Source organism: Haliotis cracherodii, unplaced genomic scaffold (assembly GCF_022045235.1).
Source record: "Haliotis cracherodii isolate W230 unplaced genomic scaffold, xgHalCrac1.p SCAF_7, whole genome shotgun sequence".
NCBI classification, from domain to species: domain Eukaryota; kingdom Metazoa; phylum Mollusca; class Gastropoda; order Lepetellida; family Haliotidae; genus Haliotis; species Haliotis cracherodii.
In genome coordinates, this window is record NW_027266330.1 from 59,081,785 (window position 1) to 59,104,075 (window position 22,291).

Below are 22,291 nucleotides of genomic sequence, written 5' to 3' on the forward strand. Positions count from 1 at the left end.
GTGAGTGAGTATGGTTTAACGCCGCTTTTAGCAATATTCCAGCAATATCACGGCGGGGGTCACCAGAAATGGGCTTCACACATTGTACCTATGTCAGGTATCGAACCCAGGTCTTCGGCGTGACGAGCGAAAGCTTTAACCACTGGGCTACCCGACCGCCCCGCAGAGTGCGATGGAGCGATACAGGAACAGTTTTTAAGCCAAACCATACGCGACAATTGCCAGACACCATTCGACGTCTCAAATGCAGTTAATGGTCTAGATTTATTTATCCAAAACAACCTGGTTATATTAGAGTTCATACCTTAGAACGATGAAAAATTTAGAATGTTTGAATCTCACCAAGTCCCATTTGGGAAAACGTCCGTCAAGTAAATGGCCATTGAAATTTCGCAAAAATGCTGAAGTGTGAAGTGCTGTCATTTGGTGATGTTTTAATAATACCATCTCATGGTTACATACCGTGCTCATTTAGCAGGTTCTTGAGCCACGATGTCATTCTAACTACTGTTTTGGTCCGTTCACACTCAGCACACTTCCTGACTTGCTAACAAGGGGCACCTGCTTGTCTTTCAATGCAGCTTGTTGGCGTCAACGTCTTGGAAGTGGAAGCTACTAATCCTTTCCATATATCTCATATCTTTACACGGCTTCTCTGATATTGTAATTCGCTGTAAAGAGTTAAATCCTTCAGTCATATGATCGAAGTTCGAATACCGGATTAATCCTGATTATGATCCTTGGTCTGTCAGCACCATACCATTATTTAAGACACCGCCCTTGTTGGTTTTAGGAAAGTGATAAACATTAGACCTGCATCAATTCAGGTGTTCCTCCAAATCAGGCGTACACGACATGATACAACTGAAATACTGTTCATATTGGTGTTAAACCAAACTTTCTCTCTGTATCCAGATACGTCAGTCGGCAATCCACATGACATGGGTGTATTCTTTGTATGTTCTAAATCATGTTTCTCTTTTCTAGCTGTCACTCTGATATATTTTCACACTTTTTGTGTTTCAAGACCAACGAGTTATCCTCTGTGGGGGCCAAATCATACTGGTCAAGCGCGTTCCCATTCTGTCTGGTAGTGGTCTTTCTTCCCAGCATGGACAGGAACCCAAATGTCACTGAGGCAAAGAACATCACAGCTGGAAATAGAGTGAGTGAAAACTTCATTCCCACAATCTTTATCTTTAAGTGGCATTTTAGAAGCAAAAGAAATTGTCGAGTATTTGCAACTGTTATTTTGAGTCGATTCAAGTTATTTTAATTCAGTGATCATTTTCTACTTCGAAGCATTATTCAAAAAAGAAGGGCAAAATGATTTTTTTGTAACTAAGATACTCACATGAGCATACGAACACATAGCTGTAATTGTTGGTCAGTTCGAATATACTTCCTGTGAACAGAAGGTAATATGAACAAGTGAGTCAAGGATAAGTGTATTTTTGACAATGATAAACAACCTCATGGCGACCAGGGTGTGAATAGGTTCCCCGCACGTTGCTTTTTGTGTAAGGAGAATACACTGAGGATTGGGTGGTCAGACTGATGACTATGTTGATTGGGTGGGAATTATGGGATGAGTATCATGTCAACTACTGGTTTGTCTGGTTGTGTCTCGATTGTTTACAGATTTATCTTAATATGCTATTCATTATTGCACCCAATATAATTATCTCAATATACTAGTGATCATGACACTCAATATAATTATTTTAATATACTAGTGATCGTGACACCCAATATGATTATTTTAATATACTAGTGATCATAACACCCAACAATATTATCTCAATATACTAGTGAACATAACACCCAATAATATTATCTCAATATACTAGTGATCATAACACCCAATGTAATTATCTCAATATACTAGTGACAGTAACAAAAAATATCCTTTTCTTTCACCCACTTCTCGCAAAATGTTTACGCACACTTCAGTGGCTACCAAAAAGTGAGCGAGTACGGTCTTACACCTGCTGTCATAATCAGTGATCCATTCATATTATTTTCAACGCTTTTTACACTCAATGGAATCTGTTTCGTCTGTGATCGAGATTGGTTATTCTCTCGCGTTGATTTACATCTAATAGTCTGAGCGCCTTTGCAGGTGCCAACATCAGCCACCGCACTGACAATAACACCTTTTCTGGCGCTGACGTTTTACGTTTAAACCACTCGTGAGGTGAGGTGAAATGGGGTTTGACGTCGCATCTAAGATTATTGCACTTATATTGCGACATGCGTCCGGACTGATGCCGATTTTATAGTGCTAGCCCACTGAGATACCATGCCACAGGGGGCGGTCGGGTAGCCTAGTGGTTAAAGCGTTCGCTCGTCACGCCGAAGACCCGGGTTCGATTCCCGACATGGGTACAATGTGTGAAGCCCATTTCTGGTGTCCCCCGCCGTGATATTGCTGGAATACTGCTAAAAGCGGCGTAAAACCATACTCACTCACTCACCATGCTACAGTTTAACATGAATACCCCACTCAGACACAGTATACAGACTCCGAGCCGACCAGTCCTTGTTTTAGCCCCTTAATGCCGAGCGCCAGACAGGGTAACAACAAGTACCATCTTTTAACGTCTTTTGGCGGACGCTCTACCATTAGACCACGGAGGCGGTCTTCCCTGAATCGAAACAATGACAATGCTTACCAGCGATAGGTGGTCCGATGAGATATCCAATACCCAGGAAGAACATGACAGCTCCGTAAGCTATGGCAAAATGCTCTACTCCAGCGATATCTAACGATATCGTGCTTTGGAGGGCAAACACTCCTCCGGTATAAATTCCGAGGAGTGCCCCATAGGTCAGTCGCCCAGCAACGGTTTTTACTAAGAGTGGCAAGAGCACAGAAGTGACGGCAGTTATTCCAACAATGCCAGAATATATTAACTCTGGACCTACGCTCTTGTCGTTGGATAAAACGCCCAATAGAAGCCTTGATACGAAGCTGCCTATGCCTAAAGTGGATATACTCAATGACGCTTCTTGTAATGTCGCTCCGTGGAAGTTCATGTAATCTGGAAGGAAGAGTATGTGCACGGAGTACCCCATTGCAAGAAGAAGTGTGCTGAGCATGAACGCAATAAATGAGAGATCGGAGATGATGGTCTTGTACGTCGGGATGTCGCCGAAAGCCGCGAAGAGAATGGTCTGTTTGGTAGTACGTCCGCTTCGAATTTGGGCCTTGCGACTCACTTCATAAGACGATGGTCGCATGACGAGTCCGAATATACAGCAGTGTGACACCAACGCCCCAACAAGCAGGAACGCACCCGGAAGTGCATACCAATCGATAAACGTTTGGACAAGCGGCGGGTGAATGAATATTCCTAGCGCTGTTCCACAGACTGCTATTCCTGAAGCCAGAGCAGTGTCTCGAGGGAAGTAGTACCCAATCACGACCATGGAGCCAACCTGAGCTAATGCTTGCCCGAGTCCTGAAATGATCATAAAGAGGGAGTGATGAATGTTGAAAGCATCACCCCAGCTTTATCACGGCGGCCTGGAAATATTCAACTCTGGCCAAGGTAAACCAGTGGCAGATAACATGAGCAACGATCTATGTAATCGGGGTACGATGACACGCCATCACGCCAGTGACAGAGTCTGACCACCTGATTTATTTTAGTCGCCACTGAAAGACAAGCATTGGTTACAACGATAATACTTGTCTTTATCGCCATCTGGATCTACATCTGAACATTTAGTCAGGGTCGTGATGTGTCCAATAAATTAAAATGCAATATTTCTATCTGACTTATATCATAAATTTAAGTCGCATATTTTAAAACCCATCATGGCGTCCTCAAACATTAGCAATATTAGTGACTATGCACCTACGCTGACAACGTTCATTCGCCATTATATATCTCTCTTTCTCTGTCTCTCTCTGCGTCTCTCTGCGTCTCGCTATCGGTCTGTCTCTCTCTTTCTCTCTCTGTCTCAGTCTCTATCTCCTTTTTCTCTTAGCCTCACTCTCTGTGTCTGTCTCCCTCTGTATCTGTCTGTCTCCCTATCTCTATGTCTCCGTTTCTCTCACTCACTCTCTCTCTGTCTGTCTCTCTCCCTATCTCTGTCTCCTTTTCTCTCACTCTGTATCTCTGTCTCTCTGTCTGTCTGTCTCCCTATCTCTCTGTCTCCTTTTCTCTCACTCTGTATCTCTGTCTGTCTCTCTCCCTATCTCTCTCTCCTTTTCTCTCACTCTGTATCTCTGTCTCTGTCTGTCTCCCTATCTCTCTATGTCTCCTTTTCTCTCACTCTGTATCTCTGTCTCTCTGTCTGTCTCTCTATCTCTCTGTCTCCTTTTCTCTCACTCTGTATCTCTGTCTCTGTGTCTGTCTCTCTTTCTCTCTCTATCTCACTCTCTATATATCTCCTTTTTTCTTAGTCTCACTCCCTCTGTCTCATTTTGTCTCTCTCTGGTTCCTCTTTCAGTCTCACTCTCACTCTCTCTCTCTCTCTCTCTCTCTCTGTATGTCTGTCTGCGTCTGTCTGTGTCTCTCCATCTGTCTGTCTCTCTCTATCTCTCCTTATCTCTCACTCACTGTGTGTCTGTCTGTCTCTGCCTCTGTCTCTCACTATCACACTCTCTATCTATCTCTTTTCCCTTTAGTCTCACTCTCTGTCTTTCTCTGTGTCTCCTCTTTCAGTCTCATGCTCTCACTCCCTCTCTCTCTCTCACACACACACACACACACACACGCACGCACGCACGCACGCACGCACGCACGCACGCACGCACACACACACACACACACACACACACACGTCATTAACACACACGTCATGTTAATCGAGTAGCATGTTACCTGCAATGAAGGCGTACGTGACAAATAATATTTTTATGTCCGTGACGAAAGCACTGACACCAAAGCCCACAAGCCCGAGTATGCCGGACAGGAAGACACAAGTTCTGCAGTCGAGCATGTTCGCCACCAGAGCGGCGACAGGACCTGAAATGTAAAGTTGCATATACTTCAGTCGGCATGTCTGATTCGGACTGTCTAATTCAATGAATTTGATTTTCAGAACATTTTGATTTAATACTCGAATTAATAAGAAAGACAAATGTTGCGTTTCATCTTCATCTAGATGTTGAAGATCGCTCGTTCCAAATCCTTATTGTTACAGGGAGTCAGTTTGAAGTCAAATCAGCAATGGTTCTGTTATGTTGAGAAAATGCCCAATGACCAACAAAAACAGTGGCCACGGGGCACAGGACACGGGTGGCCCATTCGTCTTAGACGAGGCAAGTAGTTGTGCAGAGTTGCGTCCCTTGGGCACACTAGAAACCTGGAATTGTGGGTAAGAATCCCTGTTCGAACCGATTATGTTTCTACGTTTGTCAGCACCATACCCTTGAACGTGGGGTGCAACAGAGTGGTAAACGTCTAAGACATGCATCACTTCGGGCTTTCATCCCACATTAAGCAGACACTCCGTGATATAACTGAAATTCTGTTCAAAGCTGCGTCAAACACAACTCACTGAACATCGCCTGCAGAGTAAAAGTACATGTCGGAGGTCGTCGTCAATCAGCATACCTTCAAGCGAGCATATCATTGGGGCTAAACTCTTCATTAATAAATGCCCTATGTATATAATTGGTGCTCGCCTTCCCTCATCTAACGTATTAGATAGTGTATACATAGAAGAACCAAATAATGCACTGGAGATCTATGATAGATGTTCTCATGAAAGGGAGACAATTCTTCTAGGTGATTTCAATGCAGACCTGCGTCATGGAATTATATTGAAACGCAGAGCGAAATATCTACAAAGAGTTCTCACTGAACGGAATCTAATTTCTGTCGTACCCCTTGACGAAAATGCTTTTTTTTACCTTCACAAGTAAATGTAAAACTATAAGAGGTATGATAGATTATGTGTTCATTAATCTCCAACATGTTAGTAACGTTGTTGGTTATACTTTAGATAATAGAGTTCAATACTCAGTATCAGACCATTGTCCAATATTCCTATGTCTGAGTACTGATTCCCAGCCACGCCACTATGGCGGTGAACATCTTAACTGGCGTAAAGCTAATGACGTAGACTTTATGGTACACCGATATGAAACTGAAAACTATTTTAGATATGCTCAATTTGACGAAACTCAGTACGCATCTCCTCATGAATACATTGAAAATTATCACGACTATATCCAACAATCGTTACATGCTGCAGCTAAACTAAGTATACCATCTTCAAAATTCCAATCTCATTTAAAACCATACTGGAAAAAAGATAATTTAAATACGTTGCATCGTACAATGCGACAACGCCGTAGTGAATAGATCTATAATGATAAATCTCATGATAAAGAGGATGCAAGTTCCACTGAGTATAAAAGAGCAAAACGTATCTTTAGGAAGCAGCATCGCCGTTCCAAACAAAAGCTAAAAGAAGAAAAGTTTCAGGAGATATATGAAGCAGCTGAGGTTGATGTAACAGAGTACTTTAGCTTAACCAAGAAATATAAAAGAAAGGAGGAACAAACCCAGACGCTTGTGTATAATAAAGAGTCATGTAATACACAGGAAGGAATTTATAATCTGTTTTCCAAATCTTTCAAGGATTTATCAATCCCAAATCATGATATCAATTTTGGCTCAGATTTTACTCATTATGTGAATATTCGCATGGAACAGATTGAAAATGATTCGTAGAATGACCACGGGAACAGTGACGTTAGTTCCACGCTGATTTGTTAGTCAATATAAGTTATAATGATGGACTATACTTTGGTGGTTTAAATCCTATCCCAGCTGTTCGTATATTGGAAAAGGTAGTTTGTAGTGTATGGGGTAAACTATCACCAAAGGAATACGAAATGTTTGAAATTATTCAACGTTATTTTTGTAAAAAGATTCAAGGACTGTCTAGACTGCCCTTCTCGTCACCAGAGATTGTCTGGGTTTAATTTCTCCCCAGGCGTACATTGATCAACGAGCTCTCTTATTCCTTGGAAGACGATGTAATAGTGACATTAACTTTGCACTTAAAAGACTATTTCAGCACAGACTTGTTCAGTATGAACTCCATACAATTAAAAAAAAAAGATGTTAAATGTAAACTGTCACCCGTATACCACATGCTTTCACTTGTAAACAAGTATGAACTCAATAATGACATTAACACATATACCACCTATTCTCATTTCCCAAAAAAACATGCATGGGCGAGTCGAGTTAAAGAACAAATAAGCGTATGTAACCAAAACGTAATTCATGCAGAGATTCATGCAAGAGAAAACCTAAAACGATACTCTCTGATACGATCACCTGGGGTACACAGACTTTGGTTGCTAACAATTGTAACAATTGAAAGGCCGGAACACTTCTATGATTTAGCATATTTATTATGTCTTAGCACCTACAGTATACAATGATGAATGTTTATGCGGCACATTTGCTTTTGATATCATCAAACATGTGTTTATGTATTGTAAAAAGACTCAACAACAAAGAAATATTCTCGTTGAGTCTATTATTGATTTACTAGATGTGACAACGTTTTCTAGTATCTGGAACGATGATGACGATACCTTTCTGTCCTTTTTACTTGGCGGTTTGCCAACAGAAAGTACTATGCCAATTGAATATAATCTATGGACAAATATAATGCTCCGTGTATGTAAAACTGTTAAAATGTGGAAAACCTACTAAGAAACATTATTTGATAACGATGTGAAACTGCCTGTACATACAATATATCAGTTGTTATATATATATATATATATATATATATACATATATATATATATATATATATATATATATATATATATATATACATTTGTAGAACACAGTAATATCTCCTATCAATGTATCTTCACCAATCGGAGGAAATAAAGATGATCTATCTATCTATCTATCTATCTATCTATCTATCTATCATCAAGCTGACGCGGAGATTAACTGATCAGACACGCCAAAGAGACGTTGAACTAACCTCACTCGTGAAGCTATCGTTATTGATAAGTGAGTGAGTGAGTTTGGTTTAACGCTGCTTTTAACAGTATTCCAGTTATATCACGGTGTGTCAGCTTAATGTGGGAGGAAAGCCCGAAGTAATGCAGGTCTCAGACGTTTACCACTTCGGTGAAACCCACGAGCACGGGTATGGTGCTGACAAACCTAGAAACACAATCGGGGCAAACCGGGATTCGAACCCACAATCATAGGTTTCTGGCGTGCCCAAGAGACGCAACTCTGCACAGCGAATCGCGGCGCCTTAGACGAGTCGGCCACCCGTGCCCTCGTTAATGATGAGTAACATGCCCACAGTAGCGTTTAACCCAAACTCACTGCCATTACCATGTACGTCTTCTTACGATGCCTACCTGCTAATGAAAACATGCAGCTGTTAACAGAGCCGACCCAGGCCGTATGCGTCACGTCGCCATGGAACCGGTCCAAGAGGGCCACGTGGAACACCCCAACAGCGTAGTTCATAGCGGGGTTGAGAAACTGGGTAAGGAAGGAAGCTAACAAGACCACCCAGGCGTACTTGCTTCTGCGTGTACTGTGGACGACAGCAACCGCCGGATATTCTATGTCTACGTCCTCCATGTTCCTGGAAATGTTCACCTAGAGAACTGTCAGCTTGTTTTGCATGTTCCTGTAAGGAAAAAAAAAGAGGTTATCTATAAGTTTAGTTTGTACCATAAAAATGTATTTTTCAGCATTATTATTACAAAAATTGAATTACATATAATCTTCACCCCAGTGTATTGTACCTGTGCACTTGGGTACAGAAGCTCACCTTCTCCTCATGTTATTATTTCAATTAAGTAAATCGAAATATATTTGCTGATGAAAACTACGCTCAAGTGACAACATCAGCTCCCGCAATCAGACGTATTCTGTCTATATGAGGGGGCACGGGTGGCTCAGTCGTCTAAGGCGTCGCGATTCGCTGTGCAGAGTTGCGTCCCTTGGGCACGCCAGAATCCTGTGATTGTGGGTTCGAATCCCGGTTTGTTCCGATTATTCCTCTAGGTTTGTCAGTACCATACCCGTGCTCGCGGGTTTCACCAAAGTGGTAAACGTCTGAGACCTGCATCACTTCGGACTTTTCTCCCATGTTAAGCTGACACGCCGTGACATGACTGGAATACTGTTAAAAGCGGCGTTAAACCAAACTTACTCACTCACACCGCTTTTGGAGTGCAAAAGTCAAATCAAGATGAAACTTTGAAATATATATCCGCATCAGGCCTCCACGGTTCACAGTCTATATCCGCTAGAACAATGTAGGTAAGAGAAGTCGCAAATTCGATCCTTAACAATTTTGAGCCTCGTAATATATGTTGAGCCTCACTATAAACTGCATATGAGCCAAAATGACTGAGTATTGGCCATATATAGCTGTTGCAATACTGTTGCCTTGGCGGTTATATTGAAAATTGAATTCAAACCTTTCAAAGCAGCTTCATTGGTTTAGTGGTTTTCTGAGGAGATGATAGGTCACTGTTTGATACAGAAGACAATGTCATTTTAACACATATATATATATTGTTCACACGAACACATGTTCTGTTGTATTGTGACATGAAAATGAAATACGTGCTTTAATATCACATATGGCTGGAAAACACGTTTTGTAAAAATTCAGATTTGATTAAATCAGCTCAATTGTCAACTACAGCTTGCAGAAGAAGAAGTTAATTGTATGTAAGCCTCCAGGGCACATGAAACAGTTACTGATCTAAATAGTAATCTAAATATACATCAACACAAGTCAACGTTACATGCAGAATTATTAGTTTGGATATACAATATGTTTCAAGATGTTACTTCTTAGGATTGTTGCATGCTTTAAGTAAAGAGTAGAATATGGGTATCATTTCTAGAGGTCATAAAACAAGTGAATGCAATTCATGATGGTTTTCGTAAATACTTTTTGGGTATACATGTATATTGAGCTTTCAAATCACTAAAAGTTTAACATGTCAAATCAAATTGAATTCCATTTTCTATACCTACATACATTTTCTCTCAATTTTAATAGAACCTATTTTTTCTACCTTCAATGATCATAAATTCTGACAAACCTAATCTAAATCAGACAACTAAACTACGTAATTTTCGAGACGTTAGATCGAAATGTATTTTTCAGGTTCAATGAGACTTTTAAACCATCTGTAGGATTCTTATCGTTTACGTGTGTGAAGGATGAGTACATGTGTTATTACACTGTCCAGTTTATATTGATATTCGTCAGGTTTTACTTAATACATGTGACCCGTGAAGATCCGGGGTAGAATAGCTCTTCAGCAATCCATGCTTGCTATAAAAGGCGACTATGCTTGTTGTAAGAGGCGACTAACGGGATCGGGTGGTCAGGCTCGCTGACTTGGTTGATGCATGTCATCGATCCCAATTGTGTGGATCGATGCTCATGATATTAATCACTGTCTGGTCCAGACTCGGTTATTTACAGACCGCCGTCATATAGCTTGGATACTGCTGAGTGCGCCGTTAAACAACAAACAAACATACAAACAACGTTTGTTTAATCTTGGCCCGTCCCAGTGTTGTAAGGATCAGTGCCAATTCCTGCACAGCTGATTTCCTATCAGGGCTGTTTATATTTTCTAGTTTATTCTGTATTATACGTATATAAATTCGTACGTTGAAGTTTCAGTTATTTCCGGTGATGTGGTTGGTTTATTTGCTGCTCAGACGACCCGTTCACTTTTTAAAAAACTTCAAGTTGTGACGTTTACAAAGTATAAACTTCAAGTTGTGACGTTTACAAAGTATAAACTTCACGTTGTGACGTTTACAAAGTATAAACTTCACGTTTTGACGTTTACAAAGTATAAACTTCACGTTGTGACGTTTACAAAGTATAAACTTCACATTGTGACGTTAACAAAGTATAAACTTCACGTTTTGACGTTTACAAAGTATAAACTTCACGTTTTGACGTTTACAAAGTATAAACTTCACGTTGTGACGTTAACAAAGTATAAACTTCACGTTTTGACGTTTACAAAGTATAAACTTCACGTTTTGACGTTTACAAAGTATAAACTTCACGTTTTGACGTTTACACGATTTTGGCCGGAACTACTTTTCGGGAATCCCTGAGTGGAACATGGATCTCTTCGAACGGTTTGTACGGTGTAAGAGGATCACTGCAGGATCAGCAAGGAACGCCACCTGACCCCAACTCAAGTCATGAAGACTTAACATCAACAATACCAGGTACGACAGATCAATCCTATCCGTCAGCACTACTTGGTTAATGCTCTTATGTTACCTCAGGTTCATGATAAATTCCAAAAGTCAAAATGCTTGTTGCCAAAGAAATTGTCAGTGACATTGTCAAAGATAGTGTTGCACCGCTATGGCAGGAAATACTAAGTATTCGCCACGAGCTGAACAAGAGAACTGACGATCTCGAGCAATACAGCCGGAGAAACTCAATAAGGATAAGTGGTGTTGAGGAGACCCGCGATGAAAATGTCGAGGACGTCGTCATGGACGTTTTGAAAGACGTCCATCCCAGTATCAACGTAAGTAACATCGACAGATGCCATCGCGTTGGAAAGAAGAATTCAGGGACCAAGAGACAGATAATTGTAAAATTTGTGAGTTACTGGGACAGAAATAAGGTCATGAGAAATCGAAAATTACTGAAACACACGAAACAATCTGTCTATCTCAACGAGGACCTGTCACACTACAGAAGCAAATTATTTAAGAAAACTCGTGACTTGAAAAGACAGAAGAAGATCCACGCAACATGGACATATGACGGCAGGATTCACGTATGTGAACAGCAGGAGGAAGCAACTCGTGACATTGAGTATGAGTCAGACCTTATCAAATACAACTGACAAGTCATTTGTGCTAAATCAGAGTGAATGGTTTGAATTCTACTGTGTATGATATTTAAAGTCCTAAGCTGTTCACTGACTAATTCATATTTGAATCATACATTTGTTGTGCATATACATCAAACTCGTTAATATTATATTAACCCAAAAGCAAACATTTACAGTTGCTAAGAATGTATTTTGTACTCCTAACACTTGTATCTCCATCCACGCCACGACCACAGATCGTATGGTGTGTCACACCTGTATAGCAGCACCATCGTGTATATTAGTTGTATATAGTCTCACCTTATGTTATACTGTTCCTTTGTGTCTATCCTCATGCACAAACTATATTTTTCAAGCAACACTAGGTTGTATCTTTGTTTCTGCTCATGCAACCATTTTATCATTTTCCACGTATACATTTTATATACCCTTGAATATACAAGTTCACATGCCAATTATACCACCAGTCAGTTATGTTGCCACACAAAAAGCGCCTGCTTCAAAAATGAATCTGCCATATGGGTAATGACAGTGTACAACATCGTGTGGCGATTTGTTTTTTTTCCATCTTCCCGAGGCAAGGGAGTCAACTGACTTTAAAAGTCCAGTTTCCACCCTTGCCGAGCTAGGCTTGAATTACTGGGCTCGATCGTAGCGTATTACCAGTTATGTCCCTTCTAAGCCTCTCCTATGGACCAATTACATTCCACCTGTCGCATCACTTGCGTTTGCTTCACACAATATGGTTGCGCCGAGTCAGGACAATCTGATTGATAATCAAGATCTATATTGTGATAAAACGGGTCTTATATTGCAAAATGCATCAAATCACGTGAGCACCTTGGTTAAAAACATGAAAAGATGTGGAAAATATCTGCTGACAACGAGTTGGCTGTGCACATGCTTTGCAAATACTGCAATCGACCGAAATCTGTACGACAGTTTACGAACCGGATTTCGATTTCGGTGCGCGATTTTGATTGGACTATGCATAGACTCGTTAGTCCAGCCAAAATGTAACTCCATAATACCAGCCTAGTTCGGCAAGGGTGGAAACCGGACTTTTATAGTCAGTTAACTCTCATGCCTCAGGAAGATGGGTTTTTTCATGGTAAATCGCGATCCTATACTAGCAAAGCTAGCTACAATTCTATCATCAGTCTATTCGCAAAGGGAATTCGATCAAAAACGCTTTTGAACGAATTACACACAATGGGTGTTATACTAATATCCGAATGGAAAGCACGTACACTCATCCTATGTCTCTGTATATTACAAACGCAAGCAGGTTATACGAACATTGTTTTATTGCTGTTGTTGTGTTAATAGCTTGCCGGGGGCGTGGAGCTCAACCCGGGCCCACTGAACCGTGAATATGACCAGCACGAGGAATCTGTGTCAAAATATCACCTCAACACAAGAAGTGTACGCAATAAGTTAAATTTTCTAAGTGAGTATTGTTCCGACTTTCACGTCGTTTGTTTCACTGAAACTCATTAAGATGATACAGTCAATAATGATGTCTTACGATGGCAAAACTACCACGACCCGATAAGAAAAGATAGAAATGCATTTGGGGGAGGGGTCATAGTCTATGTACATGAAACGTTAGCATATAAAAGATTGAATGTATTAGAAAATGTCCTTGATGAAACTATATGGATACAGATATTTCTACCACAAAAATCCTTAATTCTGCGTGTTGTGTACAGACCAAAGTTTAATAAAAATAATTTCCGGAATCAACTAGACGACAGTGTTGATAATGCGTTCGATATTACATGTGATTTGGTGATTGTCGGAGATATTAATGAAAATCTTTTGTCTGCGAGTAAACTTCATGTAACTTTGTAATACAGGAACAATTTACGTAATGTGATGAATGAACCTACTCGGATTTCTAAACCATCGAGTACTTTACTAGATCCGATAATTGTAAGTGAAGATGTTTCTGTGGATGATTCTGGAGTAATTGATTTTCATAATGAGATTAGTGATCATAGGGGCACGTACATATCAGTGAAACACATGTATCAACCAAATCATCATTTACAAGAGATATATGGTGTTATGGAAGAGGTGAATATGATAAATTAAACAACCTCATTCAATCAACTGATTGGATTAATCTTTTTAACAAATGTAAAGATATAGACGAATCTATTGAATGTTTTTACTCAAATTTTAATAATTATATAAAAATGTGTGTACCGTCTAAAAAGGTAAGGGTTCGACCGAATGATAAACCGTGGTTCAATTCCGAAGAAAGGAAGGCAATAAGGAAAAGAAACAGGTTACTTAAGATTTCTAGGAAAACAAATAAAGACAAGGACAGGGACAGAAAACAAACAAATAAAGTAAATAATATGAAATATTGTGCAAAGGAAATGTTCTACTCCAATTTAGAAAAAAAAATCGTTTTAGAATTATACTCAGAAAACAAATCTTCTTATTGGAAATTGTTACGATATTTAGTGAAAAATACAGGTAAGACTTCATCTATTCCCCCTCTGCGCAGGCATGTCACAGACGAAAGCCCAAATATATACTCAGATTTGGATAAAGCTAACCAGTTAAACAAGTATTTTTCATCCATAGCAGATGTTGACGGAAGTAAGGCGAGATTGCCAAATGTGGAAAAACGTACAGATAAAACATTTAGCACATTGCGAATAAACGTATATGAAATAAGTCATATTATAAAGTCTCTTCCTTTGAATAAAGCTTCGGGCCCAGATCGCATAAGTCATAACATTCTGAAACATACTGTAGCATCTTTAAGTGAAGTCTTATGTCTATTATTCCATATCTCATTGAGAACGCGTACATATCCAAGCCAATGGAAATTGGCACATGTTATGACACTATTCAAAAAAGGTGACCCAACACTATCCTCAAATTATAGACCAATATCTTTGATAAGCTGTATCGGGAAAGTATTCGAACGAGTTGTGTTCAAGCACTTGCGCAATTACGTTATACAAATACCAATCAGGATTCCAAGCTGGTCACTCGACCGTCCACCAACTGGTGGAATTATATAATCAAGTGTGTAAAGCAGTCGATAGAATATGGCACAGTGGGCTTATATATAAATTGTCATGTTATGCTAGGTAGGTAGGTAATTTATTTCATGTCTCACCTCATACAAATAAAAAAATATATCCAGGTCACGTGATAAAATACACGTGATGAGCCATCCCGTATGGGATTATGAGAGACTATAGAACGTAAAATGATACAATGACATAAGATATGGAATAAATGTATATACGTTAGTAAAAAGGGTACATAGCATAAAATATTTATATAAACGATGAATTACTGGAGTGGTTGGCTGATTACGTAGCAGCTTGCAAACAATCTGTGTTTTAAAATGGAACATTGTCTGACACTGAAGAGTTAAAAGCTGGTGTGCCACAGGGATCGGTACTAGACCCTTTCTTGTTCCTTGTGTACATCAATGATAATACTGACAGATTGAACTGTGCAACAAGATTTTTTTGCCGATGACACATCCCTGGGGATATCATCTTATAACAATCAACATATAGAAACTACTATGAATAGCAATTTAAACAAAATTAATGAATGGGCTCAAGACTGGTTAATTCTATATAATCCGAGCAAGACAAAATCAATTCTCGTTTCCACAAATGAGCTGCAGAGAACTTTGAAATTATTTTTGGATAATCAAAACATTGGAAATGTTAAAACACAAACACCTGGGTGTTATAATGTCGTCATCGGGCAAGTGGTCATGTAATATTGATTCGATTATTAAAACAACATCAAAGATGATTCATTCAATGAGAAAGCTTAAGTATATGCTCCGTCGTAGTGTGTTGAATAAGATTTATGTAATGTTTATTAGACCACATTTTGAATATGCATGAGAAGTTTGGGACGCTCGTACCAAGGAGCCGAGTGACAGATTAGAAAAACTCCAACTGGAAGCAGCAAGAATTGTAACTGGTTTACCAACCTATACTTCCGTCAAAAGTTTATATTTCGAAACTTCCTGGGAGCCCTTATCAGAGCGCAGGAGAAAACGTAAATTGTGTTTATTCTTTAAAATGTATAACTATATGACACCTTCATACCTTAAAGATCGAGTACCTCACTCTGTCGGGACAATCTTAGAACCGCTCACAATATAACTTCGCCTCTATTACGTACTAAGTTATCTGAATCCTTGTTTATACCACCCGCGATCAAATTGTGGAATACATTACCTATTCAGCAAAGGAATATTGAAACATTCACTCGATTTAAATCCATTTTAAGAACAGATAGTCCTACAGTTCCATCATATTTCTCATATGGTTTAAGGAAAATTAACATAATACATACAAAATTAAGATATGATGACAGTGAATTAAAAAATGACTTATTTAGAAAAAGGTTTAAACGAGGATCCAAACTGCCGATGTGGCAGCCCACGTGAAAAATTCATTTTTTTCATTTAATGTCATTTATTTAATTCAGCTAGAAACGAATTGATGCACTCACTATTGTCAATTGTGAAAGATACTTGTGATGTAAATATTAACCTGATGCTAGTTGGAAATGCAATTTTACCTAATCATGTGAACGAAAACATTTTTAGGAATGTACATACATATATAAAGAAAACAAAAAGGTTTGAGTGAGCAGTGTGAATGTACATACGTTTCTCTATCTCTTTCCTTTCCTTTCTGTCATTTGATTTATGTAAATAAGCATACATGTAAATCTATGGGAGAGTAGCTCTAAGTTGTGACAACTTGTGCCCCATCCTTTTCATGAGAATAAAATATGTTTAAACTAACGGTTTGACTTAGAATGCAGAGTTACAGAAAAATCCCCCCCCCCCCCCTCCAAAAATATTAATAAATATTCATAATCCCGATTACTTTCAATTAAGTTGCGTACATAAACGCTTGCATTAAATGAAAAAAACTCACACGTATAAAATCAGCATGCATTAATAATCAATGAAGCTTTTTCAGCATGCGTACAAAGGAGCTAATTTCCGAAACACCATTACGAGCTAATTTACCTTCCGAGTCAAGCCTATATATTTAGAACCGTTATATATATCTTAAACATTACTTCATTTGATTTTAAATCTTAAAATGTTCAATAGGTTTAGGGAAAACCCCAAAGTGTGATGGAAAGATGATTGAAAAAATATTGGTTATCCAATAAAAAATGTAATAACCCAATTAAAATCGAAACCCTAGAGTAAAAACTCAATTGCTCAAAAAGTTATCTTGAGCTCTGGAATGGCCTCGTAATGTCTTTACACCTAAACCGGGAAGTATCCAGGAAGATCAACAGACAGACAGGGACGATAATGATTTCTTACTATTATCGACAATAGATTTTGAAATAAAGCTACAAAACACTTTCCATATTCAATAGAAAGCCCCCCTCCCCTGACCTATTCTACCCCGGAACTTCACGAATCACGTGATCAGATGAGGGCCCCTGATTGGTCACCCATTCGGAACGAAAATCACTCCACCAGTTCTAAGATGTTATAATTGAATCATTTGATTTATTGTCATATCATTCCGGGAGGTAAGCAATGATGCTATAAATATTGCAATTATCGACAGGAGCTTACTAACGAAAAGATGTCTTGGGAGAGACCCCTACACCTCGTGAGCGAATTTACTTCAATCTCAAGATTTTTCAACATACTAATTCAATTCACTAAGAAAGGGTTATCCCATATATATCATTTGTTACATTTGACCACTTTACAAAAGGCATTTTATATTCATAGCTTTCGGCCATTGGAGCCGTGTAAATTTACAATTGTCCGAGGGGTACACAAAGTATGTGATCTAGACTACCAGTTGTCAGACATTTTGTGGAAGCCTCGGTGCCCGAGTGGGTTAGATCGCTGACTTTGTGTGCTGACGATTAGGTGCCTCATTCTGGCAGTGTGGGTTCGAATCCCGGGTGGGACTCAACCCCAAAACAGTACTAAAATCTGTACTTTACTGAGAAAGTGTTGTACAAAATATAACATTTGTTACATACTAATACAAAGTATTAAGCTCGATGTAGACAGTTACATAATAATTGATATTAAAGGTATCGTGCTGTTATATTTATAACAAGTCAAACATATTAGTATTAACGCTAAACATTTCGAAGACATATATAACTATCACACTATACGACCAGCCTGTGTTTGTTTGTTTGCTTGTTTGTTGTTTAAAGCCGCACGATTCCAGCTATGTGACGGTGGTCTGTAAATAAACGAGTTTGGACCAGACAGTCCAGTATTTGATATCATGCGCATCGATCCACGCAATTCGGATACGACGACATGCATCAACCACGTCAGCGAGCCTGACCACCCGATCCCGTTTCTTACGATAAACATAGTCGCCTTTTACAGAAAGCATGGATTGCTGAAGTGCTATTCTTACCCGGGTCTTCACGGGTCAGGAGCACGGTACAAAAGTGTACACTTACTTTGAACCAGGATTGAATCGAGCCTCGTACAGTCTATCTGATAAATTTCTCTGCTTTCATGACAAATATAAACCATCAGTACATTCAGAAACTTTTTTGATGAACCGCGCTAAAGACGAATTCCGAGTCCGAGAAATTGCCTGTGTTATTTTTAGAACACGTCTCCCAAGTTCATCAGTGTTATATATCGATACCGTCTCCTGCAACCTATAACAACCTATAGCTAAACATATCTGGCGGTTTGTTTGCGAGGATTGTAAGTTTACATTATTACATGTACGTAGTAGGTTACTCAGTGTTTACCTACGTTTTACCTGAACAACATCTTGTTATTGCACGTCACTTCGTCAGCGAGCAAGGGAACTAACTCTTCCTGTCATCATGGTTCAGCGTTCGGGGTAGATGGTCTTGTGTATCGCGGTAGTTCAAATCTCAGTGAAGCATAATTTTCGAAATTTCTAAAAATACATCTATTGATATTTTTGAAGTTATTATCATTATCATAATTGAATTTCTATACCAGCCCGAGACTTGCCAGGCGAGCTTTTCTCAAAATGACTGGAGTCCGACTAGAGTTGTTGACAAATGTTGACAAACCCGTTTGTGGAGCGAGTTTTAAGGGGAGGTAATTCCATGATTACCCATCGTCATGCCAAAGCTAATTACGATCAAGTCCTGATTTCAGCCCAAAGCAACCCCAAAATAACCACCTGATATATTTAGACGCCAAAACAGTCCGGCTGGGCCATGAGTCCATCACCATGAGTTCGTGACATTTTAGACATCACGCTAGTCCCGGGTGATGCTCCTGGGGGTAGACTTGAACTTTCCCCAAGAGCTTCGTGACACTCACAACGAATGTCCAAACCCACGAAAAAGTATGTACTCCTATTTCGGAATTTTTAAATTCTACCTATATCTTGGTATGGAAGTGGCCAAAGTACATAGCGTCCTCAAGTCTGAACTACAACCTTGGCTCAAGTCCTACATTGACTTAAATACAAGCAGGCGAAAGCAAATCGAAAATGAGTTTAAAATATTTTTATACGTTAATGAAAAACTCAGTGTTTGGGAAGACCAAACTCCTAATTCAGACGAGATCCCGTCACGCCGAAGACCCGGGTTCGATTCCCGACATTGGTACAATGTGTGAAGCCCATTTCTGGTGTCCCCCGCCGTGATATTGCTGGAACATTGCTAAAAGCGGCGTAAAATCATACTCATTCACTCATTCACTCACTCAGGCGAGAGCCGAAAAACTGAACTGCAAACCCTCCTTCCACGCCTTCAAAATCTTCAACAAAAAAACATGATGTTCATCCACTGGAATAGTGACTATCTAACCGTGCTATTTACGTTGGCTTCATAATCTTAGACATCTGATGTACGGCTTTCATGATGATGACATCAAACCTACTTATTGATCAAAAGCCAAGCTATTATTCACAGACTCTCTATGCCACTCTAACCAGACCAAGGGTATTTATGAAGATATGACGAACGACTAACATTTCCTCGACACCTCTGACTATCGCATTGACCATCCTCTTCACAGCACAACCAACAAGAAAGTTCCTGGTAATTCAAAAACGAGATCCACAGTATCCCCCTACAAGACTTCATCAGGTTGAAGTAAAACTGTATTCTCGCATTACGAAGAGTAGGAACAATTGTAGAGAAGAAAGCTTCAAAGGGCGTCAAGAAAAATGTAAACAAACACCACACACGCTATGAACACTACAAACAATATTTGTTTGATGGACAGATCCATATGTCTCAGTTGACGCAGATTAGAATCTATGGCCATCATCTACGACATCCACCTTAACAAGTTAGGGGGGACATGGGTGGCCCAGGCGTCTAATGCGTCGCGATTCGCTGTGCAAAGTTGCGTCCCTTGGGCACGCCAGAAACCTTTGATCGTGGGTTCGAATCCCGGTTCGCCCCAATTATGTTTCTAGGTTTGTCAGCACCATACCCGTGCTCGTGGGTTTCACCGAAGTGGTAAATGTCTGAGACCTGCATCACTTCGGGCTTTCCTCTCACATTAAGCTGACACGCCGTGATATAACTGGAATACTGTTAAAAGCGGCGTTAAACCCAACTTACTCACTCGCTAACAAGTTAGGGCTGTCACCCTTTGATGACAAGCAGTCTAGCTTATGTTCATTGGAATATTCCCCTGTTAAAGGGGAACTATCGACCAACCTCCTAATTTGCAAGCAGACCTTTGAGCTGACAACATGCACACTTGTCCAGTGTGCTCCAAACAATACATTGGTCTTATGACTTGACACGACATATGTGCTAAAACATTCAGACCCTAACGTACAATCGACGCAGATGTAGACGCAGCAGCATACGCAGTAGCAGATGCAAAAGCCAAAGAAACAACTGCATCATTTTACAATGAATGTATCTGGTCCCTCCATCTGCGGAAAAACAACGAGCATTACGATGCCAACCACTGTACAATATAATCAAGCGAACAGTTCAATGGAGTTTATACAAAGTATTCCAACAGACAAGAACGATAGAAAAAACACGGTAGAGTTCTAACTCTCAGGCACAATAAAGTAATGATTAAATAAGTGGAGTAAGATTGAGTACAGGTTTAATTGTCAAATTAAAACTGTGTTCAAGCTTACTCCACTTATTTAACTATATATATATATAGAGAGAGAGAGAATAGGATGATGGGGTGACAATATCCGCTTGAATGAGTGTGCATAATTAACAGTGAATTAGCCGACGCACTGCGCAAAACTTGCCTTAATTAGTTTTAATAATTCAAATAAAAAAATGTAAGATATTGCTTTGCTATCTAATGGTGCCTCTTCTGATCGTCTAAATGTTATTAAAACAAGTCATGTTATATTTATCGATCTGGCTAGTTGCATTGTCGCAATGTTTTGCTGTTGTTATTGTTGTTCATGCTCAGTAACTACATTACCGGTAAAGATCCGGGGTAGAATAGGTCTTCAGCAACCCATTCTTGCCGTCAAAGGCGACTATGCTTGTCATAAGAGGCGACTAACGGGATCGGGTGGTCAGATTTTGTTTCAGCTACAGATGCAAAACCATATATTTTTTTAATTAAAGCTATGAGTCTGAATATTTGTTTAAGAAAAGAACCTTGCAACAACGTAATTTTTGTGGCAGGGAATTTCAATATCAAATGGTTGTTTCCTAATGTTCATCTACTCGAGGTTTATTTCACGTGGGACTCACAAAATGAAATAAAAAAGCAAACAGTTTCAGTACCGTGTGTGAGAGAAAGGTCAAGGTTACAACAACGTGCTATCTTGGAGACACTTAGGAGATATTCTTTAAAAGTCTTAAATAATTCGATCTGTTTCTAACAAATACAAACTGCAATATTCACATTAATGCTTTACAATTGGCTCCTCGAGACGCTTGACGAGCTGACAGTTCCTAGAAGGCTGACTGTACCTATCTAGAACAAGTGTGAGGTGAGGGCGGTTGGACGCCTTTTACGACTTGATCACGACTTGCGTCTAATCTACATGCGCACTGCGGACAGGATATCGACCTATTACCTACATCCAAAGTTGTTTCCCATATTCAAAATGGAGCGCGTGCCTCATTCAAGACTGTGACTATTTCTGGACATCGCCGTGTACGCTGGCTTATGAATTAGGGCATGTCATTTATTGTTGTTACCTATTTGTCCCATTGTATTACCAGTTTTGACTGTAATCTTGTGTAGTCTTTCTGTAGACCTTTTCCCTATAAAGCACGTCTGGGGCATTATTGGGAGTCGTCTATGCCGACGTCAAAGGCCACCCCAATGTTAGGCGAACTCGGCCAGGCGCTGTACGAGGAGTGGACAAGGCTCCCACAAATTGTCTTTGGGAGATTGATTCGGACCTTGTCACGCCATATGAACGAATAAGTTACCACCCGTCGCGGCACCACCGACTTGATTGT

General features: G+C 39.7%; 2 protein-coding genes across 3 annotated transcripts; one reads left to right on the forward strand and one right to left on the reverse strand.

The window, feature by feature from the left end:
* Positions 1–287: 287 nt before the first annotated feature.
* LOC139447777 (monocarboxylate transporter 12-like) lies at positions 288–18,689 on the reverse strand. Of its 2 annotated transcripts, none has more exons than XM_071229271.1 (6): positions 18,655–18,689; positions 8,372–8,649; positions 4,836–4,979; positions 2,676–3,464; positions 1,355–1,405; positions 288–1,154 (listed from the first exon to the last, which is right to left on the reverse strand). In XM_071229271.1, exons 2-6 carry the CDS (start codon positions 8,598–8,600, stop codon positions 991–993), a joined length of 1,377 nt encoding a protein of 458 aa, XP_071085372.1. In that variant the 5' UTR covers positions 8,601–8,649; positions 18,655–18,689; the 3' UTR covers positions 288–990. The 2 variants fall into 2 exon arrangements, with proteins under 2 accessions (XP_071085372.1, XP_071085373.1); XM_071229272.1 differs by having other exon boundaries at positions 18,648–18,669.
* LOC139449045 (uncharacterized) lies at positions 11,330–11,878 on the forward strand. Its single transcript, XM_071230516.1, has one exon. The coding sequence runs from the start codon at positions 11,330–11,332 to the stop codon at positions 11,876–11,878; it is 549 nt and encodes a 182-aa protein (XP_071086617.1).
* Positions 18,690–22,291: the final 3,602 nt, after the last annotated feature.